This window comes from Lycium barbarum, chromosome 12, assembly GCF_019175385.1.
Source record: "Lycium barbarum isolate Lr01 chromosome 12, ASM1917538v2, whole genome shotgun sequence".
NCBI classification, from domain to species: domain Eukaryota; kingdom Viridiplantae; phylum Streptophyta; class Magnoliopsida; order Solanales; family Solanaceae; genus Lycium; species Lycium barbarum.
In genome coordinates, this window is record NC_083348.1 from 86,376,940 (window position 1) to 86,392,817 (window position 15,878).

General features: G+C 35.5%; 1 protein-coding gene across 1 annotated transcript; it reads left to right on the forward strand.

Annotated features, from left to right (window-relative positions):
* The first annotated feature begins 1,979 nt into the window (after nucleotides 1–1,979).
* Nucleotides 1,980–11,410, forward strand: LOC132622244 (uncharacterized). The gene is made up of 14 exons (XM_060336818.1): nucleotides 1,980–2,351; nucleotides 2,451–2,513; nucleotides 3,034–3,089; nucleotides 3,267–3,347; nucleotides 3,428–3,501; nucleotides 3,656–3,738; nucleotides 5,005–5,111; nucleotides 5,322–5,464; nucleotides 5,547–5,594; nucleotides 7,291–7,343; nucleotides 10,196–10,280; nucleotides 10,371–10,437; nucleotides 10,524–10,634; nucleotides 10,995–11,410. The coding sequence occupies exons 1-14, from the start codon at nucleotides 2,131–2,133 to the stop codon at nucleotides 11,120–11,122; spliced, it is 1,320 nt and encodes a 439-aa protein (XP_060192801.1). The 5' UTR covers nucleotides 1,980–2,130; the 3' UTR covers nucleotides 11,123–11,410.
* Nucleotides 11,411–15,878: the final 4,468 nt, after the last annotated feature.

Genomic DNA, 15,878 nt, shown 5'->3' on the forward strand with positions numbered 1-15,878 from the left:
TAAGGGGATTTCATTAATTCACTATGATCAGACCTTAAATAGTGCGAAATTGAAAAAAAAAAAAAAATCAAGATAATACCTTCACAATATTTACCAAAAAAAAAAAAAAAAAACTTGCTTTTCTGACAGAATATGAATATACAACAAGAACAAAATTTTATGATTATCAAAGAAGGTAACATTTAACCTATATGACTGTTGCAAACACCACACAGTTGGAAGGTCAATAAAGTAGGTGAAAATTTTGTGAGATAAATTTTTAAATTTTAGGAGAGACAAAAATGTTATTTGATTCTTTTCTATATAGGTAAATCTTGACGTACAGAGTCACTCGATGACTCTACTGATGAGGAGGGATAACACGTGCTAATAAAATAGTCGGGAAATAGAAGAAACTAGTAAGATATCTGATGACTATACTAGTAAGAGATAGCAAGTACTAATAAAATAGTCAAAAAATAAGAGGTACTAGTAAATTATCCAATGACTATATTGGTGAGAAATAATAGGTACTAAAAAGATAGTCGAGAGATAAGAGATACTAGTAAGTTATTTCATATTATCATGTAAAGTAAACGGAGAAAATAAAGGTACGTACTCATAAAATATTTCAATGTGTGTAAGGTAAACCAACCCCACCTTATACAAAAACTCACAATAAGGACATCTTTTTACTGAAATTGTTAGAAGTTCACCATTGGACTATTTTGGCAACTTACAACTCATCAAAAAATTTGGAGTAATGAATTACATGTAGGAGTTGGCATGATGACAAGGTAAAGAAGAAAATTTGTCCTTCAAATGGGACAATCTTTAATGTTTGCCATTAGTAGCCAACTTATGCCTAGCGGCCAGCGGACATAAATTCTTTAAGGATGCAGGGCATAATTTAACCAACCATTGAAGTGTATTAACATGGGCCTGCGACGTTGCCACTCGAAATCAAGACATTGGCATTGAACTTGTAAATTGATTCATAATTTTTGAGGCACAACCAAGCTCGGATCGAATCGGTTATATATACCGATTCGATCCGAGCTCTCATTGAATAAGCATTCTCAATATTATGCCTTGAAGAAGACTCGAACCTCCACACTCTTTAACAAGAGATTTTGAGTCTCACGTGTTTACCATTTTACCACGGATATTATGATACAACAACAACAACAACAACCCAGTGAAATCCCACATCGTAGGGTCTGGAGAGGGTAGAGTGTACGCAGACCTGGCTCCTACCAAGGTAGGACGGCTGTTTCCGAAAGACCCCCGGCTCAATAAAAGCATAAAAAGAAGTCAGATACGGTTAGATAAGGTTAAGAGATTCGGATAAGAGATTTAAAGCGATATGGAAATGAAATAATGCAAGCGACACAGATAATACAGGATAATCAGAGCACAGAAAATAACCGATAATAGCAGAAATCAGAGCAGATGACACAGGATAACCAAAGCACAGGAAATAACACATAATAACAGATAATAGCAGAAATCGGAGCACAAGAAATTATATTGCAATAATGCGACTACTAATAAGAACGGATAACGAGACTATCTACTAGCCTTCTACCCTAATTTGGGTCCTCCAAACCCTCCTATCTAAGGTCATGTCCTCGGTAAGCTGTAATTGCGCCATGTCGTGTCTAATTACCTCTCCCCAATACTTCTTCGGCCTACCCCTACCTCGTCTGAAACCATCCATGGCCAACCTCTCACACCTCCGCACTGGGGCATCTGTATCTCTCCTCTTCACATGCCCAAACCATCTCAATCTCGCTTCTCGCATCTTGTCTTCCACCGAGGCCACCCCCACCTTATCCCGAATATCCTCATTCCTAATCCTATCACTCCTGGTGTGGCCACACATCCATCTCAACATTCTCATCTCGGCAACTTTCATCTTTTAAACGTGAGACGGATATTATGATACGAAAATATAAATTTACGCCTTGCGGAAATATTGCTTGAGGGCAAAAACTGAAGACCAACAACAAAAAATAGGAGGAAAAGTGCAAATAACCCCAAGCAAAATCCATAACAATTTACAGTTTTCTCAAACAGCCAAAGCTAAAACCCAAAACCCCTCTTTAACACTTCCTTTTTTTTGGCGCTAACACAGTTCACAGTAAATCAATGGAGGAAGAAGCTTCAGAGCAACAACTTATTAAAGAATCAATGGATGAAGATGCTGTAGACCATTTGGAAACCCCAAATGAAGCTGTAGAAGAAACTACAGATAAACCTTACCCTTGGCCTGTTATTCAATATGATGTTTCCCCATATAGAACTTATCATTTCTTTAACCAGTTCAAGACTCCTTCAAACCCTAATAATTTCTTAAAGGGTGTCAAATGGTATTCTTTTTTTATGCCCCATTTCTTTTATGCCATGTTTTCTCGGTTATATTTTGTATGTTGTCTCATGGTTGTTTTCTTTTTTGTGTGGAATTACAGGTCACCAGATGGTTCTGGATTCCTCACTTGCTCTGATGATAATACCTTTTGTTTATTTAACTTGTAAGTTTTGTCCATTTTTTTTACTATATATATGATTGTGAACAGTAAATTTTAAGTCTTGAATAACTGTAAAGTGTAAAGGAGTAATTTTTTTGTACTTTCTTTTTATGGATACAGTTCTTTTGAATTAGTTCTTTTTATTTTATTTGTGATTGGATATGTGGGGCTTAAAGTTTATTGGCGGATAAGAGTTTCATGTAACTCTGTCTATGCGAGCTTAGCGTTTTTCGGTTGAGGCTTGGATAAAAAGGAGAAAGGTTGTGGTAGGTTGACAACTAGTATTGAAATAGTCATGATATGATGAATCATTTGAACATAGAGGGGAATGGATATAGAGATTCATATAGACGACCTCAAAGAGTTTGTGATTGAGACACAGTTAATTGATTGTTTGGTAGATAGTATTTGGTGCTATTGTAAGGCTGACTGTGAGGCTCATAGTAGAAAAGGATACTCAGTTATTCTAGCATTTCCATTGTCATTGAGCTGCTCTGTTGATTTGGCTCTGGTTTGTTGATAGGCCATATGATGAAAGTGGAGGGCTTGCTGATTTTTCTTCATCAGCTGCTGATACAGGTAAATTGTATGCTACTAGTTTATTTAGGTTTGAATGTGAAGCAACATTGTGGAAGTATGCTAAAGTAATTATTTTCAATGTGGAAATTTGTCGATCATGTATGTTCAGTATTAAACTTGATATGATTTGCTATCTCATGTTTTCGTTTGTGAGTAAGACTGACTGATTGTTTGCAGATTCTTATGCTGCAAGCCTTGTCATGAGTGATGGGGAGTCTGTATATGACTATTGCTGGTATCCTTATATGTCTTCTTCAAGTATGTCAATTGCCTTGTTATTTGTGGTAATATTGATGGTGATTAGAAAAATTTAACTAGAGTTTGCTTTCATGACCCAGGTCCAGAGACATGTGTTTTTGCAAGTACTACCCGTGATCACCCTATTCATCTCTGGGACGCTACTACTGGACAGGTGAGTCATCGTCTTTAAAGCTGTTACTTGCAGATGCTTTTTTCTCTCGCTGCTGTTTGATAGGTTCCTAGCAGCGCATGTCTTGTGTAGCTGCTCAACAAGCTTAGCTAGGAAGATATTCTTCCCTACATTACCTTTTTTTGGATGGTTGCAGTTACGCTGTACATACCGTGCTTATGATGCCATGGATGAGATCACTGCTGCCTTTTCAATTGCCTTCAACCCTGCAGGGACTAAGTAAACATTTCTTCTTTTATCAAAGTGCTTGTCTCCTTCCTTGCTCTTGTGTCCACTTGTTCATGTAGAGGCACCTGGTCAATTTTTCGTTCATATTTCTCAGTAGTTATTTATTTGTTTATTTTTAAAAGAGAGGAAAAGAAAGAAACATAGCACACTCGATATAGATTTTTGTTTGCAGTGAATGGAAGTATAGAAATGACTGATGCTGTATAATCTCTGATTTTCATTAGTTTACTAGGTTTAGTACAGAATACTTTTTCCACTTATTTGATCGATTATTAAAGTGTTTACTTCCACAGGACGTGATTTATGTTTCCAGATTAGTCAAATATGATTACCACCCAACCTGTTTACTTGGGTAATGAATCTAGTCAGGAGATCAGGCCAAGCTGTAATTTTGAGTTAGTAGAGAAGCTATCCAGAATTAGTTTTCCAGCTATCTTGGAAAATAAAATGTAGTATTTCCTATCTGGATATAAAGTAACTTGGCAAATAATTAGTACCTCTGATTCATTTTATGTGGCGGTGCTTGTGCTAGTGGGAGATAGTAGATATCCTGTGGAATTAGTCGAGGTGTGCACAAGTTGGCCTAGACACCACGGTTATAAAAACAATACCAACTGGTGTAGAGGGTTGGCTAGAATGCTAGACGTTTGGGAGGCAATATGTATGATCACAATACCATCATAGGTATCACACATCAGTGCATAAATGAACTCTTTTGATTTATTGAAAAAGTAATCTATCCATATTTTCTGACAGCATAATTAGAATGACAATAATGAGGCCTAGTTGTCGATTTAGGTGGTTGCTATTCTCGTCACTCTGTCCTCACAAAAGATCGTTTTCCCTAGAGGCGTATATAGCCTACAAGGTAGGGGTTCAACTGAACCCCAAACTTCCGACGCGGAGACTAAATTTATGTGTAAAAAATTATTAAAATTGCAATAAATAGTAGATATGAACCCCTAACTTTAAAAATATAATGGGTTCAATGCTAAAAATCTTAATATTGAACCCATAAAATTTAAATCCTGGATCCGCCTATGGTTTTCCCTTTTTGGTTTTTCATTTATTTTATAGACTTTAAGATGAATGCGTTTTCAGTTTTTCTTGTAGTATCTTCTTACTTCATATGCACTATAATACTAACTTCTTATGTGGTATTGTGATTTGCTTCATTTTCTTTATTTAGGTACTTCAGCGGTTAATATGCTACGTTTAAAAGAAATTTTTCATTGTCTCTTCATTCTTTCAAATTAGGATCTTTGCTGGTTACAACAAATCCATAAGAACATTTGATATTCATCGGCCTGGCAGAGATTTTACCCACCACTCCACCCTTCAAGGAAATAAAGAAGGGCAATCAGGTATATTCCACGAGCTGCTTCTCTTTATGATCACTTTCCAGAATAAGACAATAAGCTAACAATCATCTGTGTCAAACACATCAAACTGATAGATATTTCAAAGTGAAACTGGAAAGTCCAGTGAAGCTAATTAATTCTCCTACTTTCAGTGCCAAAATTATTCCTCATTATACATCTATTATTCTGACACCTTTTCTCTTATCTGTTTAGGCATTATATCCTCAATTGCTTTCTGTCCAACCCATTCAGGATTGCTGGCAACAGGCTCCTATAACCAAACTACTGCTATACATAGGGAAGATAACATGGAACTTCTCTATGTCTTGCATGGTCAAGAAGGTGGGGTTACACATGTAAGTTGGTAGAGCTATCATGCATGTTTTTATTATACTCAAATCCTCAAATGATTCTTTAACCATAACATTCACTTATTAGGTCCAGTTCTCAAAAGACGGAAACTACTTGTACACTGGTGGCCGGAAGGTAAGATTTGATGGTACATTACTGTTCATTACTTTAATGCCTATTTAACATTGGGTTGGCCTTTTGTTTTGTCCTTCCTCTGCAAAGAGAATGCTGGATCTATAATTTCATTATATCCATCATAAATAATGGAACAATGCACTTGCCACCTTAAAGAGTTTCTGGTTTTCTTATCTCTAGCAGATAAGAAACCAGAATGGATAGACAGTCAAAACAAGCTGGGACCACAGAACATTATCCATTTGAGTCGATTTCATTTTTTTGGTGCAAGCTTTTAGTTTTGAGTTTTTTTATTTGGTTGGGATAGGGTTGGGCAGAGTGGAACCAAAGATCTATTTCAGTGCTAAACAGTTAACTAGAAGTTTAGACATATCTTTGGTTTAACAAAGAGAAATCACTTTAGCTACCTTAATTCTTCAAGAAAGTGATTTAGGTTGTAATGACTCCACATAATATGAGAGATTCTTAACTTGAAAAAGACAATCAAGAAGAAAATCTTAAGGTCGATTACTGATCAATGATTTTACCAAATTATTGAAACTTCAATTACCATTTTTCAACTCTGCTTTCGCAAAAGTTAAATATAAAACCACATTAACTTTATGTTACCAACTTCAAAAAAAAAAAAAAAAACTCATTAACTCTTTCTGCAAATTATTACTAAACAGAGAAATGCTTTCACACAATCAACATTAATGGAAGAGAATGAGTTTGATTATTCATCAATATGTAATGGTAACCATATTTCAGACTTGGATACTTCCTATTTATTAATGATCCTAGCACCTACTCTTCTGTCTTATCTCTTCTTTTAGCTTTGTTTTTCGTTTTATTTTTCTCCTGTTTTGTTGAGAGTTTAGATGAATGAGATCTGGAAAGCAGTTTATGACTTTAGTGTTACCGTAGAATTAGTCCCAAAAGATGTTAGTAGGGAGAATGTAGAACAAAGTTGGCTAGTGTATGGTGTTCGGTTTTTGTATCCCTTTCTTCCGAACCCACAATATTCTCCGAATCTCCTTATACGATACCTATAAAACTGTACCCGGAACAGCCTTGACTCCAGGCGCTGTAGAATTGACCACTTTGCCTTTAATTTCTACCATCGATTTAATACGTTTTCTTCTCTCTCTCCTCTCTCTCTCTCTATAACAAAGTTGGTGGGTTTCATAAATCTTGAGATCTGTGTTTTGTTCTTATAATTCAGTTATTTATTCGTCTGTGAGTTCAAATATATGCGTCGACCCACTCCAAAGTTCTCAGATATTTGCTGGTTTAGGGAGAGGAGGCCCATGCCACTCTCAAGATGACCCTCATATACTTCCCATAGTAAGCTTTGACTAGATGACTCGTCATGTCAACTATGTCAGATATTTGCGACCTTTTGCATGTAGTTCAAACTATTCAACTCCTACCTTGACTTTTAAGTATACTGTTTGTAAACATGAGTAATAATTTCAAAAGAGGATCTGTTTCGTATCCTCCAGCCAGAGAAATATAAATTTTGTGCCTGTTCAGCTGAAAGGCATGTTTGCTACTTGTTGATATCCTTCACTTGTCTATGTATGATCTAAACTTTGACCCTTTCCTCTTCGGACTCACTTCTTCTCTATCGTCACATGTATGTGAGTGCCATCCTGTCATGCATGCGTGTTCTGTTAAACATATGTTTGACCAAGTTCATCTCAACTTGTTTTAGGACCCTTACATACTGTGCTGGGACATTCGGAAGACTGTTGACATTGTTTACAAGTAAGTTTCTTTCTACTGATTGGACACTCGGGGAACTGGAAAGTTAGAATGATTGGCTGGATGGTTCTGTTTCTGTTCAGTAATGAAACTAATGAAACACATTCCTCTTTCTGCATCTCACAAGTAGGAGACGCCTCAATCACTTGCTAGAACGTGATAATCCTTTAGCAGCTTCCTTGTCCTATAAAATAACTCTATATATGTTCATATGATGTTTTTCCTGGAGGGAAGCTTTTATATTCTGAAGTGGTCTATTTTGCATAAGGGCAGAATAGATGGTTATTGCTTGACAGTGTCGAGATCCTGCTTATACTAGATGATTACATGAGATTCAAACATTCTTCATTGTTTTTTTTTTTCCCTTTAGAGAATAAGCTTTTTGATGCCAAACCTACAAAAGCTAAAAATATTTCATTGATAGCCACACTGCTCGAAGCTTCCCTTCTTTTGCCCCATAGGGCATGTAACTTTTCAGAGGAAGTTGGTACCATGTTGTTTGAGTGTCTTTTGGGTTCTATATACATAGTGTTTACATGAAAGTGATGAGCTCACTAAAAATACCGTTTGCATAGTTTGGAGACTAATTTACAAGAAATTGCAGAAATCTGCCTTCTCTTGTTTCAGTGTTATGTTTCGTGTCACTTAAGCTACCTCACCCTGGATTAGGTGACATCTGAATATTAAATGACATAAAAGAAAATCAAATTATTAATGTGAAATGCAGAACTATCAATATATTAGTACACTGAAGAGGTGTCATATGGACAAGGTCTTGGAAAGTACTCCAGTGAAGGTGTCATGTTTTGTTTGGCTGGTGATTAGGAAAGCATGCCTAACTCAAGTTATCTACAAAGAAGAGGTTTCCAGATTTGTTCAAGATTTCTTCTATGTGACCAGGAGGTTGAAAGCAATGAACACCTTTCTTGACACTGCAAGACAAGTTTAAATCTGTGGCACATGTTCTTTTGTATCTTGGGGATAAATTGGGTTATTCCTAGCACTACTTTGGGACTTTTAAGCAGCTGGTGGAGTATAGGGAAGAGAGGCGGTGAGGAGGAGTGGTGGAAGATCATCCCTGCCTGCATCTGGTGGAGTGTGTGGAAGGAAAGGAATGCTAGATTTTTTGAAGGCACTAGTAGTTCGATCCAGAAAATTAGGATGAACTGTCTTAGTCTGTTCTTTTTAATTATTTGACTTGATAGGCAATGTATAAGAATATAGGTTTTTGGACAGGGTTTTTGATACCCTTTTGCTGTTTGTAAAGATCTAAACTTAACACCTTTTTTGGAGTGCTTACGTTTTTTGTTTCATAGTAATACAACTGTTACCTTCCTCAAAAAAAAGGTCTTGGAAAGTACTCATGAAGGGAATAAAAAGAATCAGAAAATTCATAGGATTCTTTGTAGCAGCTGGATGTAGAAGAAGATTCTGGTGGGATTTGGTGCGGAAATAATACTCGAAAAGATGATGTTCCTACTCTATTTTCATTGTAGCTGATCATAGCAGCTGAGGTTCTTAAGAAAGATGGTTCTCACTTATAACGGGCATATCTTTAGAAGACCTCTACAGAATTAGGCGTTTAATGAGGTGGAACCGTTCCTGCTGAGATTGTACAGTCGTAGGACATTTTAGGAAATTGAAAGTATGGAGGAATCATCTTCAATAATTCTTCTCTTATGTCCTATCTATTTGGGAAGATCCTAGATCTTTGTTGAGAAATTATCAAAATCTATGGCCCAGACAAAAGTTGCATTTCTTGATGTGGTGCATGTGAGCCATTTTGACTGTAGAACCTAAGGAGGAGAAGGCTCATTGTCGTTGGCACGATTCATGTAAGAAGTGATGTGAACCTTCTACTATTTTTTGTGATTTTACTTTGACAGTTACGGGAGTTGACACGTGCAACTTTTATTTTTCATTGCATGTCACCAAACTTTGTTGCGGATGAATTGGACAGCTAGGAATTAAACATATTAGATGCATGAAGAAGTTGTGGAGCAATGCTACATTTTGTATTTTCTGTCAAGTGGGTAGGATTTTAAAGGGTTGAGAATTTGGTGGCTAGAAACTAAAGTTCTATTGTTAGTTCTTTTGTCTTTTTGGTGTAAAACAGAAATACCACTTGTGTGGATGGTTGGATAAATTTTTGGAAATGTTGATGTGTTTTCCTTCCTTCTTATTTTATCCGTATAAACAACGGCATCTTGCTGTACTCAAATTGCCTGTTTCATCGGAAAAAAAAAAAAAAACTTGTCTTCCTGTCTGTGAATTAGCTAAGGCCCAATGTTGGAGTGTATTAGTCGTTGAGGATGCTCTTTTTGTAGAATAAAGTTGTTCTAGAAGAAGTACAAGCAGTTTGGTAAATGCTAGGTGCAGCGGATTTGGTATAAAACTAATAAAAAGGTTTAATACTTGCATAATTTAGTTGTAGGTAAATTATCTTTTCAAATGGTGCCTTAGTTTTTGGCAGAAAGGAAGTGTTGACGGCTGCAAACTTGAGTTTCTACTAGAAGTCTTCCTCTCCACATCCCTACAAATTAAAAGCACCTTTAATTGTTTACCGAACACATGAAGAAGTGTTTTCATGCAGAAAATACTTGTTGCCATAACTTTTCCAAAAGATTGGCGTACATGCCGAACCAGTTTTATAATGAGAATGATAGATCTTATCTTGACATTGAAGTGAACCTCCAGCCAATATTCACAGTTTTTCGAACTATCCATGTCAAGAATATCAATTTGCATGAATGCAGTAATTAGCTATAATGATACTTTTGTAAGTTTGACTTATTGCGACTGAGTGCTTCAGTGATCAAGTCTCTAAACTTCCCGTTTTGATTTCATTCAATTAGGATGTATAGATCATCAGAAACTACCAATCAGCGGATATATTTTGATATTGAACCTCAAGGTCAGCATCTCGGCTCTGGAGGACAGGTATCTTCCGCTTAGCTCAAAGCTGCATTCTGTGTCGGAACTCGGAATGCGATTCAAGATCTCATCTTTCGTACTTGTTTGTCTATCTAGGATGGCTCAGTTCACATTTATAATCTTCAAACCGGACAGTGGGTATCCAGCTTCCGAGCTGCATCAGGTACTTCATTATGTTCATAGAAAGAATAAGTTGGGAGAAGGTACACCTAGTTTCTTCTATTTCTTACTCAGCTTATCCTGTTTCAGACACGGTTAATGGTTTTTCATTTCATCCCTTCCTGCCAATGGCTGCCTCTTCATCAGGCCACAGGAGATTTGGAGTTTTAGATGACTCCCACGAGGATATGCTCCTTACTGGTAAATTCATTCACCCCATATTGTTGGAATAATGCCCGAGTAATATGTGTTCACTTCTGTATTTGTCTGAAGTAAATTATTTTCAATGTTCATGCCATATCTTCTCCTTCGATGCTTTGATCTGTCGAGTTCCTCAGTCCTGTTTACCTCTTTTTGGAAAACAGATGTGCTGCCATACTTCTTAGTCCTATTTGCTTCCCTTCCTTGACACTAAAATGCTTAAAATCATCTGCTCAGATCAAGTTACTGTTTGCGTTTTTTGAATTGTTCTTTGTTATTTAGTTGTCTGCTTGATTACAAAACCATTTGTGTCCTGTTAACATGAAAAGTTCTAAATATGATTGTGTTTTCCTTGCTTAGGTGATGAAAATTGTGTTTCTGTGTGGAGCTTCTCCTATTCAGCATCCTTAGAAAATGCTGTTAGCCCCAGTTCTGGGGGCTCAAATGGTAAATCTGAGCTTGATGAGGACCTTCGTCAAGAACCTTGATCCATGTACCAACTGTGTATAAACTTATCTTAGCATGGGGTGACATCACCTTAATTTAACATCTCAAAATACAACCACAGTAAATCCATTCTAAACAAACTGTGTATGCACTATTTATGAATGTATACTCATCAGCTCTGCTGTTTTAAATATTCTACCAGTTGTTAGCTCATAGGTGTCACTTTTGGTATTTGTCTCATTTGGACTTATTTTATATCCTTTTCCATTTTTGATAAATGTAAAAGAAAAACAGATCAAAGTTTGAGAAAGTGTTTCGAACTTGCTACTCTTTGAACGCCTTATCCATGTGCGGTAATGACTTTTGATTCTTTTCGATATCTTCTTAAATTTTTGTCAATGCTTAAATAGCGAAGGCATCCATTTGTTGGTTCGTTTAACTAAATATCATTCATGTATTGCTTTTTTAACTGTGCTTCGACTCTGAGCTGTATCAATATGGTAGAATCTCCACTATCTCAGTCCTTGATCAAAACTTGTACTAGGATTCCTGAATGGATAATCGTGCATGGGCGAGTCCACGCATGTCTACGTGCTACATGAGTCTCATGCAGTATAAGTTCTGAATTATCTGAGTGTGAACCCAGTAGCCTTCCTATACAAAATAGTTGTACCGTTACCTCATTTATGTGATTTTATGTATGTTTCAATAACCGACGTGAATCAAAATTAGTCAGACCACTTAATTCTGGATACAAATGATAAAAACAAAAGCAAAAAGTACTTTTTGTTATACCGGCCTAGCACTACAATACTGCATATTTATATGTTCTTTGCTGAATTTGTTCTTGCTCTTTCATCGAGTTTGCTCGTCCATAGCTTTTTGTGCTACAGGCAGAGATATAACCTGCCCCTCTAACTATGCATGGAGAATAAGATGGAACATGAAAATTTCAGTTCAATGCTAATGACTTTTTATTTTCAGTCCACCATTTTTTGTAATTTGTCTTTAAACTACCAACACTTTTACCATATTAAAGTAGTAATATGGTTTGGAAAGGCATGCTGAAGGTTTTCCACGCCAAAAGAATTACATCTCTGTATCCTAATACTGTATTCATATACAATTGTAGTCAATCAACGTCAATGCATAATGTCAATTATGAAGAATTATTCATTCTCAGCCACTTTACGAGAGAAGAAGATGAGAAAGAAATTCATATCAAATACATAAACGACCAAAGATTTTGACGGAGGAGTTGTCACGAGTGTGGAAATAATGAAGAGGATATGTAGAGGAGTTTTCAGTAACTGTGGGTTTACATATACGATATGCCTTAATTGGGAGTCCGGAGCCTAAAGGGTATAAAAATACACGGTATAAATCAAAAGGGGTAGCCTTTTTAGTTACAGACCAAAACGGGTATAACGTGTACCAGTCCACATTATACCCCAAATTTTTTTTTTCAACTGTCAGACTGATCACGGAAAAATTAAAAAAAATAATTAAAAGGTATAACGTGGACTGATCCACGTTATACAAATAATTTTGTATAATGTGGATCAGTCCACGTTATACCTTTCATTAATTTTTTCCCAACGTTTTACGGAGACGGAGCCGTTAAGTGCTTTAGCGCAGTATTTTACTGCGCAAAAGTTTTTTTTTTTTTTTGCATAGCGCAGTAAAATACTGCGCTATAGCGAGCACTAAAAAAAAGGTGCCCGAAGTAAGTTTTGTTTGAAAAACCTTAGTGTTTTTTTCCATACTTTCACCAATGATTAGTCGTGTGTCAAGACTCCGAAACGTCAATATTTTATATAGAACCTGATATTTTTTTCTGCGTACAATAATGTAGGCTCAATACATCAAGGATACGTAGACGTTCGGATCGTCATTTTAGGGGTTGAAAAGGTGCCCGAAGTAAGTTTTGTTTGAAAAACTAGTTGTAAAGTGGTCAAACTTTAGATGGTCATAACTTTGTGCTCGGACGTCCGTTTTATGCGTTTTTTTTTAACTTGCGTATTTTTTTGAGATCTACGCGGACGCCGAGCCGATTTTTAAAAAAAAACACCTTTTATCCCATTCAATTTCAAATTGGCGTGAAATTTTCAGTTTTATTTACTTATAATATGATGATACTCAATAGATTTCAACGTAAAAATCTCGGGATAATGTAGCTGTGAATGTCAATTTCACTTCTGTGGTTTCAATTTTTGAAAATAAAGCTGACTAATTTTCTCGACATATAAAGTTGACTAAAATAACCTTACAGTCAAACACTAAGTTTTTTCAAACAAAACTTACTTCGGGTTCAGGAGTGCGGACTACAACTAGAAGGAGGAATGAAATGGATATAGCTCCTGCTCGCATGGCTAGAAAGTGTAGTACGTGCAAACAAACAGGTCATAACAAGAATCGCTGCCCCGACAGAAATCAGTAGTTGTTGCTACTTGTTGGTTTTTATGTTTTTTCTTAAGTTGTACGATCGTTATTTCCTTATGTAATCTTCCAAGAATATATAACATGTCTTGTGCCGTTTAATAGTTAGTATGTAATTTAACATTTACTACTCAGTTAATGTGTGACGTTTATTTAACTTATATTTTATTTTTTATTTCTGTTCGCATATATAACACATATTTAATTATTGCATGTGTTGAAATATTTATTTGAGTTAATCACTGAAATTAACTATATGCTTTAAAAATTAAAAAAATCAATAATTTTTTTTTTATTAAAAACACAGCCGAATATGATTTAAATAGAGGCAACGTCTTACAAACTATTTGTAAAACGCTGGGGAAAAATTAATGAAAGGTATAACGTGGACTGATCCACGTTATACAAATAATTTTGTATAACGTGGATCAGTCCACGTTATATCTTTTAATTTTATTTTATTTTTAATTTTTCCGTGATCAGTCTGACAGTTGAAAAAAAAAATTGGGGTATAACGTGGACTGGTACACGTTATACCCGTTTTGGTCTGTAACTAAAAAGGCTACCCCTTTTGGTTTATACCGTGTATTTTTATACCCTTTAGGCTCCGTACTCCATTAATTGGTTTGTGTTGACCTTTATAATGAATAAGCAAATGTTGGTATAGAACATGATGTTTCAAGTGCAACCTATTTGCAGAAGATATAATGTTAAAATTAGCAAGGAAGTAAATCATAAGTTTGAACTATGGAAAAATACTAACGATTAAAATTTTTTAGGGTGAGCAGGAGTAGGATATGACTATACATTTTAACATGTAAGTTTAGTCCCTTTGAGAAGAATGAAGTTGAAGTGAAATTATATGGAATTGTGGTTCCTAAACGTAGACGATTTAAATATTTAGGCGTCGTGTTTTTGAAAAATAGTATGGTAAATGTAAGATGTGACACATAGAATTGAAGAATAGGATGGCTTTAATTAAGGAGCACTGTGGTGGTGTTGTGCGAGAAGAAATTACTACAAGCCAATTCTATAGAACGATTGTAAGAACAATAATGTTACATGTGAGTGAGTATTGTGCTTCTAAGGCCCAACGTATCCATAAAACAAATGTCATAAAAATGTGAATGTGAAAAAGGATATATGGTCATACAAGATAATAGCAGAGATAGAGACAGATCACTACAGACAATATCAGTAGCATGCACATATAAAACATAAGGTAATAAAAGATTGTTTGATATGATTTGATCATATCCAATATATGTCGACATCCAAATACGCCGATCCATAAATGTGACATTGTGATGACTAAAGGTGTTAATAATGGACTAGAATGACCTAAACCTTACCGAAAAAATTATTTCAAAGTGCCTATAATATCTCAAAATTCGTGCATGCTTAACGAAAAATAGAATACAATGAAAAACAATTCACATAAATGATATTAGTTAATTGGTATTAAGGCTTAGTACTTTTGGTATTATACATTGGTAACGGTGTTAGAGAAACCCCTATGTGTTAAAAAGATAAAAATATTGTATTGGAAGAAAAAAATGGGTCTGAATGAAGCAATAAGGATTTATATAGTAGACTCTAACTCAATTAGTTTGAAATTGAGATTTGCTTGTTATTATTATTTTCCCCCTGTTTTTGTACACTATTACTTCACTAAGCGCATCAACATAATGAAAAGTTTATCATGTTTTTGATGAATTTTCCAAATCATTTACCTTTCTACATCGTAAAAGATCCCTCTTAGTTTGATCATTTAGATTAGCATGAAATTTATATTCACAATAACAAGTGCTCAAGTAATCTGCTTCTGATGTGGTCAACATGTCATTTGAAGTTACAAATTTGGAAAACTTTAATTGTTTAGTGTATTCTTGATTAAAGTAGTTTTTCCATTTTCTTTCATTTTTTGTTCTTCGGATACCATTATGGGGAAAACATGTACTAGTTAATATTAAGGGAAGATCGATTTTTTGACCCATTATAATTGTTCTTCTTGTTATATAGAGGCCGAGTAAGGATTTCAGTTTTATAGATTTTGGACTTTAGACTTGTTATATCCCGTATTTTTGAACCTCGGAGCATCTGCTGGGGTGGGGCCCACATACCGAGATTTTTTTTGGAACATCTGAAAAGTCATATGAATCGCATATGTAAAGTTAAACACAACTCATGAAGTACCTTTGGACCAAATCAAAGTGGAAACCCTCCAAACGAATATTTTTAAGAAAACGTTTTCGGGTGACCTGACTTTGGGGGGCAAAAACTGTATTGTAAGTTTGGAATTTCGAAAATACCTTGAAATAGAAGTTGTAGATAATTGAATTAGCTTTCCATCCATAG

Excerpts from the sequence above, each read along its gene's own strand:
- LOC132622244 (XM_060336818.1), top strand. The coding sequence starts at position 2,131 with ATGGAGGAAGAAGCTTCAGAGCAACAACTTATTAAAGAATCAATGGAT. Across the intron at positions 3,090-3,266 it reads TTCATCAGCTGCTGATACAG|ATTCTTATGCTGCAAGCCTT; the intron begins GTAAATTGTATG and ends GATTGTTTGCAG. Across the intron at positions 10,281-10,370 it reads ATCTCGGCTCTGGAGGACAG|GATGGCTCAGTTCACATTTA; the intron begins GTATCTTCCGCT and ends TTGTCTATCTAG.